This window comes from Heloderma suspectum, chromosome 1 (assembly GCF_057233095.1).
Source record: "Heloderma suspectum isolate Gila_16-S chromosome 1, 16-S_ref, whole genome shotgun sequence".
NCBI lineage: Eukaryota > Metazoa > Chordata > Lepidosauria > Squamata > Helodermatidae > Heloderma > Heloderma suspectum.
Window position 1 is genome coordinate 415,898,090 of NC_139458.1, and position 16,581 is coordinate 415,914,670.

Here is a 16,581-nt window from a genome sequence, read left to right on the forward strand (position 1 = left end):
GTACAAGAAATGGGGAAAAATGATATCTATGTACGTGGATTTTGAACTTTGAGATGGTTCCTTTTGTTGTTGTTAAAATCAGGAGAGAAATGAGATAATGTCTGTGAACTCCATGTATGATATACAACTAAGATAAGAACTAGAGAATAATAATAAGCATTTATTGTGTAAGGGGAGCCAAAGGTAGATATCTTACAATTTTAGTGTATGTGTATTGTGTGTTTATGTTGTTGTTGTGTTGCGTTTTTCTTTAAAAAAAAAAAATTACTATATATAGCAAATAGAGGACACCTTCAAATAGAGGACTGGCCTTTGTAAGTACAGCATATGTCCACCATAACTGATAGATATCTACATTTCTGCATAGAGGAGATCCCTTTGGATCAAGGTATATTTATTGGGTTTAAATAGTGATGGGGACAAATCAGGCTAAAATTCTATTGTCACATGGAATAAGGGAATTAGGTTTCCGAAACATATCTTTAGAAAAAACACAGAGAAAAAAACCTTTCCGTGTGTGTGTGTGTGTGTGCGCGAGAGAGAGAGAGAGAGAGAGAATTTAGATTATGGCATTGAACTGGTAACATATTTACCAGTATTACCTTTCCTGATATATAGGCATGCTTTAACATTAGCCAGGTCCAGCGTTTTAGTCTTGGCACTGCTACAAGGAAGATTCCAGGGTAGCTAAGAACATTGTTGTTCAGTCGTTCAGTTGTGTCCGACTCTTTGTGCCCCCATGGACCATAGCACGCCAGGCCTTCCTGTCCTGCGCTCTCTCCCGGAGCGTGCTCAAGTCCATATTCATTGCATCCGTGATGCTATCTAGCCATCTCATCCTCTGCCGTCCCCTTCTCCTTTTGCCTTCAGTCTTTCCCAGCATCAGGGTCTTTTCCAGGGAGTTTTCTCTTCGCATTAGGTGGCCAAAATATTGGAGCTTCAGCTTCAGGATCTGTCCTTCCAATGAGCACTCAGGGTTGATTTCCTTTAGGATGGACTGATTTGACCTCCTTGCAGTCCAGGGACTTGTAAGAGTCTTCTCCAGCACCACAGTTCGAAGGCATCAATTCTTCGGCAGTCAGCCTTCCTTATAGTCCAGCTCTCACAGCCATACGTTACTACTGGGAAAACCATAGCTCTGATTAGACGGACCTTTGTCGGTAAGGTGATGTCTCTGCTTCTTACTATGCTGTCTAGGTTGGCCATAGCTTTCCTCCCAAGGAGCAAGCGTCTTTTAATTTCATGGCTACAGTCACCGTCTGCGGTGATCTTGGAGCCCAAGAAAATGAAATCTGTCGCTGCTTCCATTCCTTCCCCTTCCATATGCCAGGAAGTGATGGGGCCAGGTGCCATGACCTTCGTTTTGTTAATGTTGAGTTTCAAACCAGCTTTGCGCGCTCCTCTCTCACCCTCTCTAAGAACATAGGAAGCTGCTTTATACCGACCCAGACCCTTGGTTCACCTGTGGCCCAGTTCCGTCGACGCCGACCGGCAGGCTCTCCAGTGTTTCAGGCTGGATTCTTTCCCGGCCTTACTCGGAGATGCCGGGGGCCGAACCTGGGACCTTCTCCGTGCAACGTAAGCGCTCCGCTGAGCTGTAGCGCCTTCCCTCTTCAGAAGGCTTTGGGCATTGCTCTGAGGGCTGCGTCCTGGACCCTAAGTGCTCGGCACCTTGAATAGCTCCTTTCGAGTCCCGGCTGGTTCTGAGTGAAACCCAGGGCGGATTCAGCACCCCGCTGATATGGGACCCACCAGCCTCCACTGCTCCCAACCGAGCAAAGTTCGCCCGCGCAGTTTTGCAGCGCGGGTCTCGCAACGCTTCGATGCCGCCCTCTAATGGCCGCTGGAGGGCGCTGCACCGGCGTCAACGCGCCTCCCCGTTTTTCCGGAGTGCGGGCGAAGTAGTTTGAGCCGCGGGCGCCGCCGTAGGAGGCCGGAAGCGCGGGCAGCCATGGCGCTAAGCTCGGAGCCCTTGTCTGAGCGCGCCGTGACGGTGGCGGTGCTCTTGGCCTTCGCGTCGGGAGTCCTGGTCGGCTGGCAGGCGAACCGAGCGCGGAGGCGCTACCTCGACTGGCGGAAGCGGCGGCTGCAGGACCAGCTGGCGGCCACGCAGAAGAAGCTCGAGCTGGCTTGAAACCGTGAGAGAAGGGCGGGATGGCGGCCGGGAAGGGTCATTCCGCCCGTGGCTTTGCGGGAGGGTTGCTCGCTTCTGAACGTGACCTTGCAGCGGGCCCTTTAACAGCAGTTTCAATAAGCCGCAGATCGCTGGCGATCGTGTTTGGCCTCGTGCACGGAATAGCTTGCCATGGTTTCTGCATATCTGCTTAATTATTATTTTTTTTAACCCCCTAGCCGGTTAACAACACTAATTTGGGCTCTTAGGGCATAATCTTGTGCATGTTTAAACAGAAGAAAGCCCTACAGCTCCCAGCATTCCCAGCCAGCTGGGAGCTGTAGGGCCTTTTTTCTGTCTAAACATGCATAGCATTGCACCCGTATTTTACTTTGAATTTTGTCCTTCCTTTTAGCAGCTGTGGAAGCTTTTCAGTTAAAAACTGATGCAGAAAGCTTGGTATATTTTACTGTTTCTTTCATTTTCCTTGCAGGAGTCCTGTGGCTTTGATAATACTGGCATGAAATGAGAAATTCAACAGGTGAAGCTTCCACTACTGTTGCAGTGTTATTTACTGCATTTTTATCCCAGTTTTCAGATGGTTCTTGTCTCCCAAAGCCGCTCGAGGGGGAGAGAGGCCCAGCTATCAGGCTTAAAAATAAAATGACAAGACACACAAGGAAGGGAAATGGAGGGAAAAGAAAGAGCAAGTAGATGAGTTTTTCAAGGCCAGAACACGGTGGTGAGCTGTAAGCAGGCATTTAAATGCACTTCAGGCCAGGGTGGCCTTCCCTTGCTGTTGTTCTTGCGCTGAATAGCAATTGGTGGCTTTTGTTTCTTTCACCGATGGATGGGGCCAGAGCATTCTTTCCCCTTGCTTCTGCAGTCCCAGGGCAACCATCAGTTGGGGCTGGGTGTTCTTCCTGGCAGGAAGGGGAAGCAAGTTCCCTGCAACTGCTCCTGGTCTGACTGATAGATGGGCCAGGTTGGTCTTCCCTTCGGATTGATATTACTCCTAGGAAGTAGGGGGATATAGCCTCCCGGTGGCCCAAGGACCCCAGAGACAGAAGCCAGAGTGTACTTCCCTTCTGCTCATGTTGGGAGGGAACCTTTGCCTGATGAATTTCTGCCCATTTGGTTGTTTTAAGACCTGGGAGATCTTCCATGGGGGAAAATGAGGGTAACCATGGGTTGCCAACTTTGCAAACAGTTTCTGTAGCTGTGTCCTTATTTAAAATATTTCTAAACCACTCTATATTGATAGGTATGTACAACTGGTTTTCAATTTATTTCAATTTATTTCTCTTTCTGTCAACAACCAGGCAAAAGTAGAAGTTACAAGAAGCACTTGAATGAAACCTAACTGCATTTTAAATGACATTAAAGGACACACATACACAATGTTCTTGTGCAGCAGATTGTTATGAAAAAAGACACTGATGGAGTTATCTTTATCTCAGACTGATATTGGCAAAAACATTCAATGTGTACGGAAGGAAGTAATCTAAACAAATGTTGTCTTGCCATATTTGGAAGAACTGATTATTGACACTTGATGAACTATGATGAACGAATCTTGCTAACAAGGTTCTGAATATGACTAAATAAAAAACCTTTATTTTAAGAAGTTATTCCATCTAAATTATTTTGGTGACCTTGTTTACTTTGGCTATGAGAATGAAGGCATGAACCATTTCATTTCCAACAATCTGTGTGAAAGCTTTACCACCTTGTAAACATGAGGGTTAACTTAAGTTAACCTATTCTTTATCTTTGAGTCAGTCCTCAGAGCTGAACTTTTATTTTTTTACTGTAGTATGATCTCCTGTAGGCAGCAGTCAGCTTCAACCACTGCATAAAAGGACTGAGGACTGGAGGTAGTAAATATGTGGGTTGAGACAATTGGTTCATCTTCCAGTGTATTTACTTCAGACATTTGAATATATCACTTTTCATATGCAGGCATGCTCCTGAAGCAGTTCACAATAACATTACAACAACAATCGATTTTTTAAAACAGTAAAAATCAGCAACAGAGAAAACTTTTATAACAGCCAGATAAAATCACCAGATTAAAACTAAAAGCCTGGCTGAATGAAAATGTCTGTACCTGGTGCCAGAAAGGTAATACTTTAAGGTGAGGTAACAATATATAACTTTGCTTAATGTGGGTTTACCTCAGCCAACACACACACAATTTATGTCTATCATATATGCTGTTCATTTACACATCTGGTGAAGAAGGATATATGAATGCTGTGATAAGTCCTGTAATCCTATACCTGCTTACCTGGGAGTAAGCCCCACTGAACTCAGTGGGACTTACTTGTGAGCAGATATGTATAGATTGTGCTGTAAATCAGTGACAAGATGCCTCCGAAGGGCAGTTTAGAAGGAGAACATCCAAAAGGAGGGAAATCCTGTGTTCTGTAAAGAAGAGACCATTATGGTGAGGGAGAGAAGACATGCAAAGATAAATTTGTGGGCTTTGTCCCAGAGAATATAAAACATTTAGAAATCTTGCATTAGTAATCTAGTGGGCATTTCAGCCTGAGATGTTTGTGCAGTTAATCTGAAATAAAATACAAAAAAGTAATAATGGATGTTGTACATGCTGTTGCACACAATGTAGGCTCCTCTCTTCTAGTAGCATGTATCTGTATGCCACAACCTATTGAATTTAGGCCAGTTTAACTTTCGTGGCATATTATCAATAGTTCTTCCGCATCATCATAAGATTTTTTTGACTCTGCAGACTTCCTGACTAAAACACCTAGTCAGCCTTCGTTCCACCATCCACCTGCTTTTTTATAAGATGTTGCCTGATGAAGAGATCTGGAGATCTCAAAGGCTTGCACATTTTTTGCGATCTTTGTGTTAGGCTAATAAAGGTATTATGCTATATGAATAGTGTTCTTGGGAACTGTGGTGTGAAGGTGCTGAGAATTCTCTGGACTTAAAAAAGAAAAAAAGCCACCTCACAGAAATACGGTTTTCAGGATTCCCTTAGAAGAAGGAATGTCTGCTTCTAAGTTTTTCTTTTTCCCCTTTATGGAGAACATTTCTGGTTTCTCGGCCCCGCTGCATGCCGGGGCGTGTAGTTCGATTCGTCCCGTTCTCATAGCAGCAAAGCCCGCCCGATTCTCCATCCTCCTTCCCTAGGAATCCTCCTGGCGCCTAGAGATGACGCCACTATCCCGGGCCGCAGCATCCCGTCTCCTTAGCGACCAGAGGCAGCCGTGCGCAAGGCGGCCTATAGGCCTCGCGGTCGCCGGAGAAATGACCGGGCGTCGGGGCCGGACGGGCCCGCTGCAAAGTGCTCTGCGCCGGGGCCGAGAGCTGCGAGAGCAGGTGACTGTGCGCCTCCCCCGACTTTGCGGAGCGCGGGCGGGCGCTGCGGGAGGCGGGTGCCCAGCCGGCCCTCCTCGCTCCAAGAGGGCTAATTGTGGCACAGTGAAGAGACGGCTCCGGCCCTTGGTGGGGACGGTTCCTTTTGTGCATCTCGCACGCGTGTGGCCTGGGGCAACGGCAGGCAGGCAGGCCCCGATAAAGGGGATCCCTCCAGCTGGAGATCCCCAGCTGTTTTCAGCAACTGCTCGTCACAATACTTCCTGAACACTGAAGTTAAAACCTAGAACGTATCCAATGTTAGTCTGACTTAAGTCCCTTTCATTTCAATGGGCCTACTCTAAGTAGGGCTAATGTTGGATTAGTTTTGTTCTGATACACGAAACCACTGCAACAGGGGTGGGCAGAAAATAGATCCCCAGAAGTTTTGGACTTCGACTCCCAGCATTCCTGGCCATTGACCATGCTGGCATTGCTTCTGGGCGTTGAAGTCTCGAATATCTCGAGATCTATCTTCTCACCCCTGTTCTAGAAGATGCAACAAGGATGCTCTTGCGGATTAAACGGTTAGTTTAAAAAAAAAATTAAACGGTTAGTTTAAAAAAATCATACAGTAAAAACCCAGCAACAGAGAAAATATCTATAGAAGCCTGATAAAATCACAGGCTGTTGCAGTTGCTACAGAATCCACATCTCTGCTAGCACGTTTCTGACAGACATACAAATACCCTGGCTGGGCTGAACTGGTTAGTATAACTCATTCTGTGAGTTGGGACCATCCCTTACAGTGTAATCTGAAATGTGCTCAGAAGTAAGTCCCACTTAATTTATTATTATTTATAAAGTTTCTGTACTGCTCCGCATCTAAACAGATTCCGGATTCCAAATTCAATGGGCTTTACTACCATTTAAGTGTATTTAGGATTGTAGCCTTAGACCTATGCCCACTAACCTGGGAGTAAACCCCATTGAACTCAATGCCACTTCTGTGTAGACATGTATAGGATTTTAAGTTTTACATATATGAGGCTGTACAACTGTTTTCCTTTGACAAAATGAATCTTAATAATAAAATATTTTAGGTGGGTGCTTTGCTTCAAGAAAGCAAGGCAGCAGGAGCCCTGGATTCTGAAAAAAGGAAAAGCTTTAGTCAGAGGTAATGTATATTTTAGAAATTCTTTCTAAATGTATTCAATGTCAAAGTTGCAAAAATAACATTTATTGATGCTTAGTAGGTTTTTCAGATGTGAACAGATTAGGCTACAGTCTTAAAATAATTTAAATTATTTTAGGCTACAGTCTTAAGCCCTGTTATATGGAATAAATTTTCATTGAAATCAGTTGGATTTATTTCCAAGTATATATTTTACATTTGAGGTGTATGATGAAGTTGTATTTATGCAAGGATGTTCATGAACATAAACATTTGGGACCATTATGATGTGCTAGAGGACTGATGAGATCTATTCTCAAAGAACTGTGAAGAAACTCACTGTGTTTTGACAAAATATCTTCTGGGAGCAGTGAATAATGTTATTTCTTTAAAGAGAAAAAAATGTTGATATCCTTTCTCCAGTTGGTTATCTAGAATAGAATGGGCTGCTTTTTAAAAAAATTGGAGCCTGCATGGTCCACCATCGTGTGTGAAATTTGAAAAGCAAGGCATGATGGCAGTATCATATTTATAGTGATTAGGAATGCTTTAACTGTTGCTTTAACATACCGTAATATTAAGGTTCTCTTAACAGTTGCTAAGACATGCTTAATTTGTTAAGTGATCATGAGTATGTGGTCTTGTCTAAACATGGAAGTGTCTTACTGGGTCACATCTAGGCCCACTTACTGCAGCATTATTTGCCAGAATCCCAGCAGCCAGGAGGTACTGCTAGCTGGGATAGGCAACCTGCTGCCCTGCAGATGTTTTGGACAGCAACTCCCATAATCCCTAATAATTGGCCATGTTGGCTCCATACGTTCAAAACATCGAGAAGGCACCAACTTGCCTATCCCGAGGTGGTTACCAGTGGACCCTGATCTACCTTCCCTTCCCTTCCCTTCCCTTCCCTTTCTTTCCCTTCCCTTCCCTTCCCTTCCCTTCCCCCCACCCTAATCTAGAAGCTGATGTTGCACTTTGTCTGCTTGTGCACAAGACCTTTCTCCCTCTCTCCTCCTCTCTGCAGCCCACTGCAGCCCCTGCAAATCTGCAAATCTTGCAGAGCAGATTTTGAGGGCATGCAGGGGGCTGCAGGGAAGAGAGGGAATCCCCCCACACACAACACAGTGGTTGTGCTGATGGAAGTGGTTCCATCAGTGGAAAAATTTCACTGGATGTGATCTTTAGTTGAGATCCTCTAGGAAACAAAGCAGTTGAGTCACTCAACTCAAGTTGAGTTGATTGACTCAACTTGTATAATTCCCTATATATTAGGGAAATATAGCGGAGCACTTTGATGGCTTCCAATGTCAGTATTTCTCTCTCTCTCTCTCTCTCTCTGCACACCAGAAGGAATCATCTAACAGCCAGAGTGCTCCATTGCCTTTCCCTGGCTAGTGAAGTACATTGTAGTGCTGTGGTAACACTTCTGTTCATTCTGGGGCGAGTGGCAAATTAAATGGCTGGTCTATTAAAATTAAGCACAATACTGTTTTGGAAACACTTGGGCTCAACATCTGTCATTCTGGCTGTGTAGGCGATATATAAAATGCAGGCTTTGTTTTTGTTGTAGATGTTTGGAGTTGAAGAAGTCTGTGGATGAAAATGCCTTTGCACTTCAGAACCTGAAGAAAGTAAGTTTTTTTTTTTAAGTACAATGCTTGTTGTTTCCGGCAAATAAACTGGACATAAAGTTCAGAGAAACCTTTTGTCAGGTAGGACCTAACATTACAGCACTTCTCCTGTCCAGGCTAGTATATAGCTCTCTAGATTTATGTCCTCCTACATTCAGTTCAATCCTGCTGTAATGTACACAATTGTCTTGGACAGCTATACATATCCAATATTATTGGTAAAGATAACCCAAAGACAAAGTGCAGGTGTATTTTTTAGCATAGGACCATGCTAATGTCTGTATGTAATTAATATACCTTCTGTGAACGTGATTAATATCAGGCTACCCTCGATCAAGCATAGTTCAAATCTTAAAGTGCACTTGGATGCTCCCAGCAATCTGCTGTGTTGTTGTCTCACAGTCAGATGAGCCTGCGCCTGTGGGAAATTATAACCAGAGAAAGGAAGAAGAAGAAAAACATTTGTTAAAGCTTTCTCAGCAGCTGGGGAAACTTGCTGTAATCTTTGGCCGGGAAAATGTGATCAAGAGCTCCAGCATGTAAGTAGATGAACAGTACAATCCTGTATCTATCCAAAAATAAGTCCCATTGAGTCCAATGAGACTTACTCCTAGGAAAGTGTGGATAGGATTTCAGCCTAAAACAGGTATTGAATTTCTTACCAAACTGGACTATTGCTGGTCTGCTCCAGTCTGAACATGAGTATCAGAAAGAACCAATATTAAGCTCCCTTGTAAAGGCTACAGATGAGAATAACCTTTATGCTTTGTTCCCTACAGCACTGTTGTTATTTGTTACCTTCATCTTGTTTAAGGGATGGGGCAGCTTAGAAGTCTAAATACATTCAAAAAATGAAATTGGGGATCAATTGCAACACCTGATTCCTCCTTGTACCGCTAGAAAAAGAAAGGGGAAGATTTCTTTGATATTGGCTGAATCATGGGTGGATTAACATAAGCAATTATCAAAAGGCCATTGTTGGTTCTATTTCTTTTTTTGGTTAGGGATGTGAAAAGGAAAGACAGCCCAAAGATACAGCAGGAAAATGAGGAGATGGAAGAGGAAGATGAGGAGGAGGAGGAGGAAGAAAGTACACAAGATGAAGAAGAGGAGGAGGAAGATGAACATGACAGTAATGATGAAGACAAACCAGATGATTCAGCTGTTACAAATTGTATCACTCTTGGTGATTTTGCTGCACAGCAAGAAGGGGATCTGACATTTAAAGCAAGTAAAATGTAACATTATTAGATTCTGTGGGCAGAATTCACCAAGCACCGTGGCTGTGTAGCAGCCGTTTGTTATGGTGGAGCTGGTATAGATGTTGCAAAGTCAGTCATCCCTGATGCCTCCCTGCAGTGTGCAACAACTTAATTTGAAGGTGCTACACCACTCTGGTAATGGTGGCTGTTGCTAGAGTACAAAGCTGGTCTGTGCTGCTACATGGGTGTGATGTGCTGAGTTGGCTCGTGACACCAGGGCAGTTCTACAGGTTGTGACAGGGACACAGGCCCAGCAGTTCTTCACAACCCTAAATGTTTATTGGCTATCAGATGGCTTCACAGAAACAAGTAGCTATTGTTATTTTATCATCATGGTTGGAAAGAGACCTTTGTATTGCAGGGGACTGTGGAAAGTAGGAGGATAACAGTGTGCCCCATCCCCATCCCTGGGGCCATTTTCAGTGGAATTTAGAGACCTAGTTTGCACAGTTGCCACAGCTTATTAGCCACAGTGGGTTGCAGTGCCCACGGGCAGTAGGTTGCCCGTGGGCATTTCTCATTATGTGCGAAGCTGGTGAGGGTGGGTTGTCAGGCGGTTGACAACCATGGGCTGTTTTAGGGTTGCAGATGGCTTGTCAACCACCCCAACAATCCACCCTTGCCAGGTTCGCATGTAACAAGAAGGTGCAACGCACCCCTGCCATGCTCTGAATATTCAAAATGGCTGCAGCCACAGCAAGATCCCCGCAGGGAAAATCACCCAGGGTGGCTTCTCGTTATGTGTGAACTGGGGCAAAGTTACAAATCGGGATATGGCTTTACCTCTAGTACAATATGTCCCTAGTGACCCCAAATTTTTGTAAATTTCAGCAAAGAAACAGAATGCAACATTAAACTTTGTACATATGACGTCACAGTTCCCATTTATTAGTACTGGTTCAATCCAAGTCTATTAAAATCAAATAGAAATGTTTTGATTAAGTTGAATGGAACAGAGCTTGCTTCACTGTTTGTGAATTTCCAAGACAACGTTCTGGTATACTGTGTCAAGCCATTTTCTTTCCTTTTTAAGAATAGCAGTCAGAGGCAGCGCATGCCTATATACACCAGTTGCTGGAGAACATGGGTGGAGGGTGCTGTTGCACTCATGCCCTGCTTGTGGGTTTCCCAGACAGCTTCAGCTATGGGGTGGTGTAGTAATGTGGTGGTGGTGGTGATGATGATGTTGATGATGTGCAGCTGGTTGGCCACTTGATGGACCCTTGATCTAGATGGACCCTTGATCTGGTCCAGCAGGGCTCTTCTTATGTTTGTGGCAGAAAACAACGAAGTCGACTACTTCTTTCATTATATATTCGGCACATACAGGAGATACAGTCCCTTTAAACATTTGAATATTAATGTGGTTTTCATTTTATTTTATCTCTTTCTAATACTGAAGAAAGGTGAAGTCCTCCTCATACTGGAGAAAAAGCCTGATGGTTGGTGGCTGGCAAAAAATTCCAAAGGGGAGAGAGGCCTTGTGCCAAAAACCTATCTTATGGTTGGTATACTTTTATTTCTCTCTATTCAGTTTCAACGTTTTAGTAGTATTGTGAGCATCTTGAGAGCCAGTGTCGTGTTGTGGTTAGAGTGTTGGATTGGGACTTGGGAGATCCATGTTCTAGTCCCCACACAGGCCATGAAACCCACTGGGTGACTTTGGGCCAGTCACTGACTCTCAGCCTAACCTACCTCACAGGGTTTTTGTGAGGATAAAATGGAGAGGAGGAGGAGGACCATGTAAGCTGCCCTGGGTTCCTTGCAAGAGGAAAAAGAGGCAGGATATAAATGCAATAATAAATCTATCCATCTTCTTGAGACAGTAGGCTTTCAGTATTCCTCTAGGTGAAAGTGAGGGTAAAATACTCTTTACATTTCCTGCTGCAAAAACCTGGACTTTGCTATGGAAAATAAAATTTGCCTGGACCTAAGTTCTTCTTGTTGACCTCACAGCTCCAACATATCTGGTACTAGCTCATTTGCAAGAGTTTGCTGCAAAACGTGCGTGGATTCCATCCACTCCAGCATTTTGTCAGGGTAAACTCTCAGAGCTTTCAGCTCTTCCAAGGTTTACAAAAAAGATAGTGGTGTGGGTGTGGGGATGAGATTCATTAGGAATCTATAAATAAATATCAATGACATGCCAAGAGAGAGGCATTTCCTGCCGTTCCCTAAATCAGCCTTCCTCAACCTTGATCCCTCCAGATGTTTTGGGCTGCAGCTGCCATCAGCCCTAGGCTGCATGGCTAATAGTCAAGAATGATGGCTATTGTAGTCTAAAACGTATGGAGGGAACTAAGTTGAGGATGGCTGGTTTAGGGAAAGGGCGTCTGCCAACGTATGTGGAACCAGCTCATTTGCAAGAGTTTGCTGGAAAATGTGTGTGGATTGCTCACTATTCCAGCAGGTTGAGAAAAGCTACTCTAAACATTTAAAACTACTCTCTTGAGATACTGAATCAACAATAAAAAGCAAAGGTAGTCATGTAGGTCCATTACCCCCCCCCCCCCCCCCAAATCCACACTTGGGCAATACCTTTATTAGAACCAAACAACATGTCACAAAATAGTAAGCAAGCTTTCAGGTTCTCCAGAGCTCTTCATCAGACAGGATATGGAAGTAAGAGGCAAAATAGAAAAGTGCAAAGATTAGGCTAGATGTTGTAGCCATAAAGTCTGCATTTAGAACCAGCCTGAAGATGAAGATTGCAGACAAAATCAGTTAGTCTCTGCAGGTGCTGCATGGATTACTCCTAGAATTCTTGGATAAAGAAGCAACCTCATTTTTTAAAAAAATATAAAGTTTGGCTGTTACCCAGATCACTCTCTAACTGTAAGAGAACACACAGGTTCCTGATTAAGCAGAGAGCAGGAGTAACCTGCTTTGCACGATTATTTTTGGACATGGTGGCTTAAATAGGCCACAGTGGTTTGTGGCATATGCCAGGTGCCCATGGGCACCCGTTCCATAACCCAACCCCTGCTCATAGGTTGTTGTCTGAACCCAGCAAGGGTGGGTTGTTGGCATACTTAACAAACCACCCACAACCTTAAAACAGCCCATGTATTCTGGGTGGTTTGTTAACCATGCCAACAACCTACCCATGCCATGTTCAGATGACATGACAATGTATGAGCAGGGATTGGGGTACAAATTGGGTGCCCATGGGTGCCCGGTACGTGCTGCAAACAACAGTGGCTTATTTAACAGTGGCTTATTTAAGCCACTGTGGCTGAAAATGGTCGTGCAAACCTGCCCAGTGTTTGTATTAGCAAATGCAGAGATTTGCTGTGATTTTGTCAGGCAGTTGCTCTATGATGAGCGGTGGAGGAGAATATTTCCTTTGGGAAAGTCTTGGCGGACCAGTTATGACCTCTAGGCCATATATTGCTTTCCTGTACCCTAACCCTTGAACTTACTAAATCTTTTTATGAGCTGCTTAAAAAATTAGTACACTTAAGTATGATTTTTTTTAAAAAAGATGGCTCGGATGAAGATAAGGTCTTGGAAACATGCCAGAGCAGCTATCCTGTCACGATACAATGCGGCAACATTGTGTGACCTTGTTATTGTGACTCCTTTCTGAAGTACTCAAAGCACTTTACACACATTATTTCTGCAGCCTTTATGAAGCTCTGCAAGGAAGGCCAGTGAAATGATCCCCTAGTTACAGGGGAGCCTGAGCTTTAGAGGCTGTGGCCTACGTAAAGAGGCTTGGGATCCAGAGTTCCCATGAACTCCACTTGTGGGATGCTTCTGCTGGAGGAAGTGGGAGAGAGCTGATTTTTGCCGATTCCTTCTCCTTGCAACCTCTTGTGCCTCCTAAAAATCTGCTATGGAGTGTTGTGGGACCCTTTGGAATGGGGAATTGGCACAAATCCTCTCTCCCTTCAGTAGGTGCCTCTGCTGGATTACGGTCTCCTTCAGTGAATGGAAGGCAACCTTCCGTTTGTGGCAACTCAGGATCCAACTCATGGTGTCTGAAACAGAACATTCCAGCTCATGCTCATTCCAGCCCACCTATTTAGCTGTATTATCAGAACTTATCTTCCTCTTATAATAATCAGGTGAAAATTATTATACTGTGTTAACTTTGCAGATAAATGTCAAGGAAGGAGAAGACCAAGAACCAAGTGAAGAGGAAACGGAGGAAGATATAGAGGTGGCAGATGAAACCGCAGGAGGAGCCAAAATTCTGAAAAGGTAGAGGCTTTGGCTGCAAATAAATGATCACCTTGTACTTTGTGAATGGGCTTATTTAGTACAAAAGCAGCCTTGCATAGTCTGTGCACTCTCAGTTGGATTTCACCACCCATCCATCTGGTCCTTTACTGATAGCATTTACGTGTTATGCCAGCTCACTGTGGCTTAAGGTGCAATACTGTGCATGTTTAGAAAGAAAAGAAGTCCTACAACTCCCAGCATTCTCCAGCCTCATGCTGGCTGGGGAATGCTGGGAGTTGTAGGACTTATTTTATGGGCATGTAGGATATGCCCATTTAGCTGTGGGGACTGTTTCATTGTGCTGGGCAGCTGTGGTTGCCATTTTGCATGGTTCCTATGGGCTCCTGGCTTGCTGTAGCTTATTGTGTCTTGCAAAGCCAGGTGGCTGGGGTTCTTTGAAGGTTCAACAACCCTCAAATAACCCTGAAACAAGCCATGGGTTATTTGAGGATTGTCTAACCCTCAGACAACCTATGCTGCCTTGGTTCGCATGACATGGGAAGCCAAGCGCCTGTAGGCACCAATGGCACCTGTGGACACCCAGTTCAATGTGACAGTGTAGGTAACTTAATCCACGGTGGGCTGTGATGTCATCTGAACCAGGTCTTTATCTACCAGAAGAGCAAATGGAGCAGAAGTTGGGTGAAGCCGTGTAAAAGGCATGTCTGTATAATAAGAAAATCAAACCGTTGCAGTAGAGATAGGGTGTGTACGTGTGTGTCTCTGAAAAATAATTTATAATTTTAATTTATTATTAACATTTACATACTGCCTTATTCTCTAAAAAGCCATCAAGGCGGTGAGATATAAGAATCATAAAGAAGAAATCCAGAGAGAAGTAAAGAATGTATTTAAATGTAGCTGTCCTCCTCATTTCTCTTGGACTTCTGACCGTATTTGCAGTTGTACACCAAAAATTAAATAACAGGACAACCGTATATATGTCTACTCAGATATAAGTCCTATTGATTTTAATGGGGCTCACTCCCAAGTACTTGTGTATAGGATTGCATCCTAAATGATTATAGGGTGCTTCCAGTTGAATTTTTTATAGCGCCATTGCCCTGCTTATTGACAGAATTTTATGGAGGGGTCCAGATGTTGTCGTCTTCCACTTGTAACCCTCCCATGTTTTCCCATGACTGCTTCTGTCTTGTTTCTTGCCACATAAAATTAGTTAAAAAAATATAGAATTGCTATTCTGTACTGCTCTGACTGCTAAGATCAGGAGCCCTCTGTCTGGAAGCACCCACATTTTGTAATAAAGTGGGTTACATATGATAGTGAAAGGTGAGCATGGAGTAAGAAGGCTAAGGCTGCTGTAGCCACAGGACAAAATTATATTAAGATCCCACCTCAGTTACCACTTGGTCAGAATGCAGATTAACAGAAGTCTCCCACTGGGAATTTAACTTAGTGTTATAGTAATCAACAACCCATCAACAGACACACATATTGCCTACTTGCCTGTCTGCATATTTTTAGTAAATTAATCTGTGGGTTTGGTTTCCATTATATTCCTTTTTTTTATACCACCTGCAGAACAGACTCACACTGGAGTGCTGTTAAAAAGGCCATCACAGAGGTAAGATTGTATATTATAGCATTACATTTATATGTCATTAATAATTTCTGATGAGACCCTCCTTTTGGTCACTGGATTGATTTTGGTCACAAACCAAAGACACCATCATATTCATTCCATCAAACTTGTTACTCCAGCTGTCAAATGGTCTGCCTCTGTATTGCACAGTTAGCAAACTAGGGATCATTATACTTGAAAAGGACATGTGCAGTGCAATCCTGTACATGTTTACTCAGAAGCAAGTCCCACTGTGTTCAGTGGGGTTTACACCCAGGTAAGTGTGCATAGAATTGCAGCTGCAGAGTATTTCTGTTTCGCCAGTGGCTTTTCAGGATACTTGGTGTTCAGTGCCCTAATAGCTGGAGATCAGTGCTTCGCTAGGGATGGACATTGGGCTGCAGGTCCTGGGCCCTACAGCCTGGTGGGCCCGTAAACAACTGCTGGGGGAGACAGTGATGGCAGATTGTGGGTATTGGTGGCAGCAGGAAACAGGCTCAGCACTAGCCCCAAACATGGGCAGCTGCATACAGGGTCTGAGGCCTGGAAACAGGCACAGCATCAGCACCCAGCATGGGCAGCAGCATATGGGGATTGAGGCCTATTGCCATGCAACATCCTTTTTTCATTTTCTTTTTAAACATTTAGTTGGGCAGATGTGCTGCACAGTGAAGTACGTGCTGCTGAAGTTCCTGCTGCCACCAGCTGCTATCTTAATGCCCCCATAGTGCCTCTGAGCCCCACTGATAGAGCCTCAGAAGCAGCTGTGCAGCATGCCCATCTGATGAAACGTTAAAAAAGAAATGGGGGACTGCTGCCTGCCACCACTGCCTGGGAAGCTGTGGGGGGAAGAAGAGCAGAGCGGCCAGGGTGTTGGGCAAGGGGCGGAGGGTGGCAGAACGGGGGCGGCGGCAGTGGGGGGGGAGAAGGCAGGGTAGCAGCTGCGGAGCACCAGGGCAAAGAAAGTGGAATGGTAGCGGAACAGCCAGGGCAGCCCTAGGGGGCACCTTGCCCAGAATCCCCTCAAACCTGGCAGAGCTGCAGTTATAGACTAAGACAGAGACGGAAGTGAACAGCAGAGATATAAAAACTTGAAATATCTCTGTTCTGAATGAATAGAATAATACCTTAGATGCACTGACAACCATGGGAGCAGTTCCTGCAGGATTCCGACCTTCAACACTTGCACAGCTATTGGAAGAAGGTAGGAGTTCCGTAAAGCTATTCCATTAAGTCCAGAATTCTCAAGAGTGTGATGCAGG

The 16,581-nt window shown here is 44.4% G+C and overlaps 2 protein-coding genes across 4 annotated transcripts in view; both read left to right on the forward strand.

The window, feature by feature from the left end:
• Positions 1-1,928: 1,928 nt before the first annotated feature.
• Positions 1,929-3,740, forward strand: MTLN (mitoregulin). 2 transcript variants are annotated; one of them, XR_014786952.1, is made up of 3 exons: positions 1,929-2,138; positions 2,607-2,654; positions 3,436-3,740. XR_014786952.1 is itself a non-coding variant. In XM_084829116.1 (2 exons), exon 1 carries the CDS (start codon positions 1,952-1,954, stop codon positions 2,132-2,134), a length of 183 nt encoding a protein of 60 aa, XP_084685242.1. In that variant the 5' UTR covers positions 1,929-1,951; the 3' UTR covers positions 2,135-2,138; positions 2,607-3,740. The 2 variants fall into 2 exon arrangements, 1 of the variants encoding a protein (XP_084685242.1); XM_084829116.1 differs by having other exon boundaries at positions 2,607-3,740.
• A 92-nt stretch (positions 3,741-3,832) lies between these two features.
• NPHP1 (nephrocystin 1) overlaps positions 3,833-16,581 on the forward strand; it is a 38,314-nt gene continuing 25,565 nt past the window's right edge. The window contains exons 1-9 of one of the 2 annotated variants that reach the window (XM_084829108.1): positions 3,833-5,464; positions 6,544-6,617; positions 8,188-8,248; positions 8,651-8,787; positions 9,253-9,479; positions 10,917-11,014; positions 13,613-13,716; positions 15,280-15,322; positions 16,439-16,523. In XM_084829108.1, the coding sequence (XP_084685234.1) occupies positions 5,297-5,464; positions 6,544-6,617; positions 8,188-8,248; positions 8,651-8,787; positions 9,253-9,479; positions 10,917-11,014; positions 13,613-13,716; positions 15,280-15,322; positions 16,439-16,523 (997 nt within the window). In that variant the 5' untranslated portion in view covers positions 3,833-5,296. Of the gene's footprint in view, positions 5,465-6,543; positions 6,618-8,187; positions 8,249-8,650; positions 8,788-9,252; positions 9,480-10,912; positions 11,015-13,612; positions 13,717-15,279; positions 15,323-16,438; positions 16,524-16,581 lie in introns of both variants that reach the window. The other variant, XM_084829107.1, reaches the window with a different exon arrangement.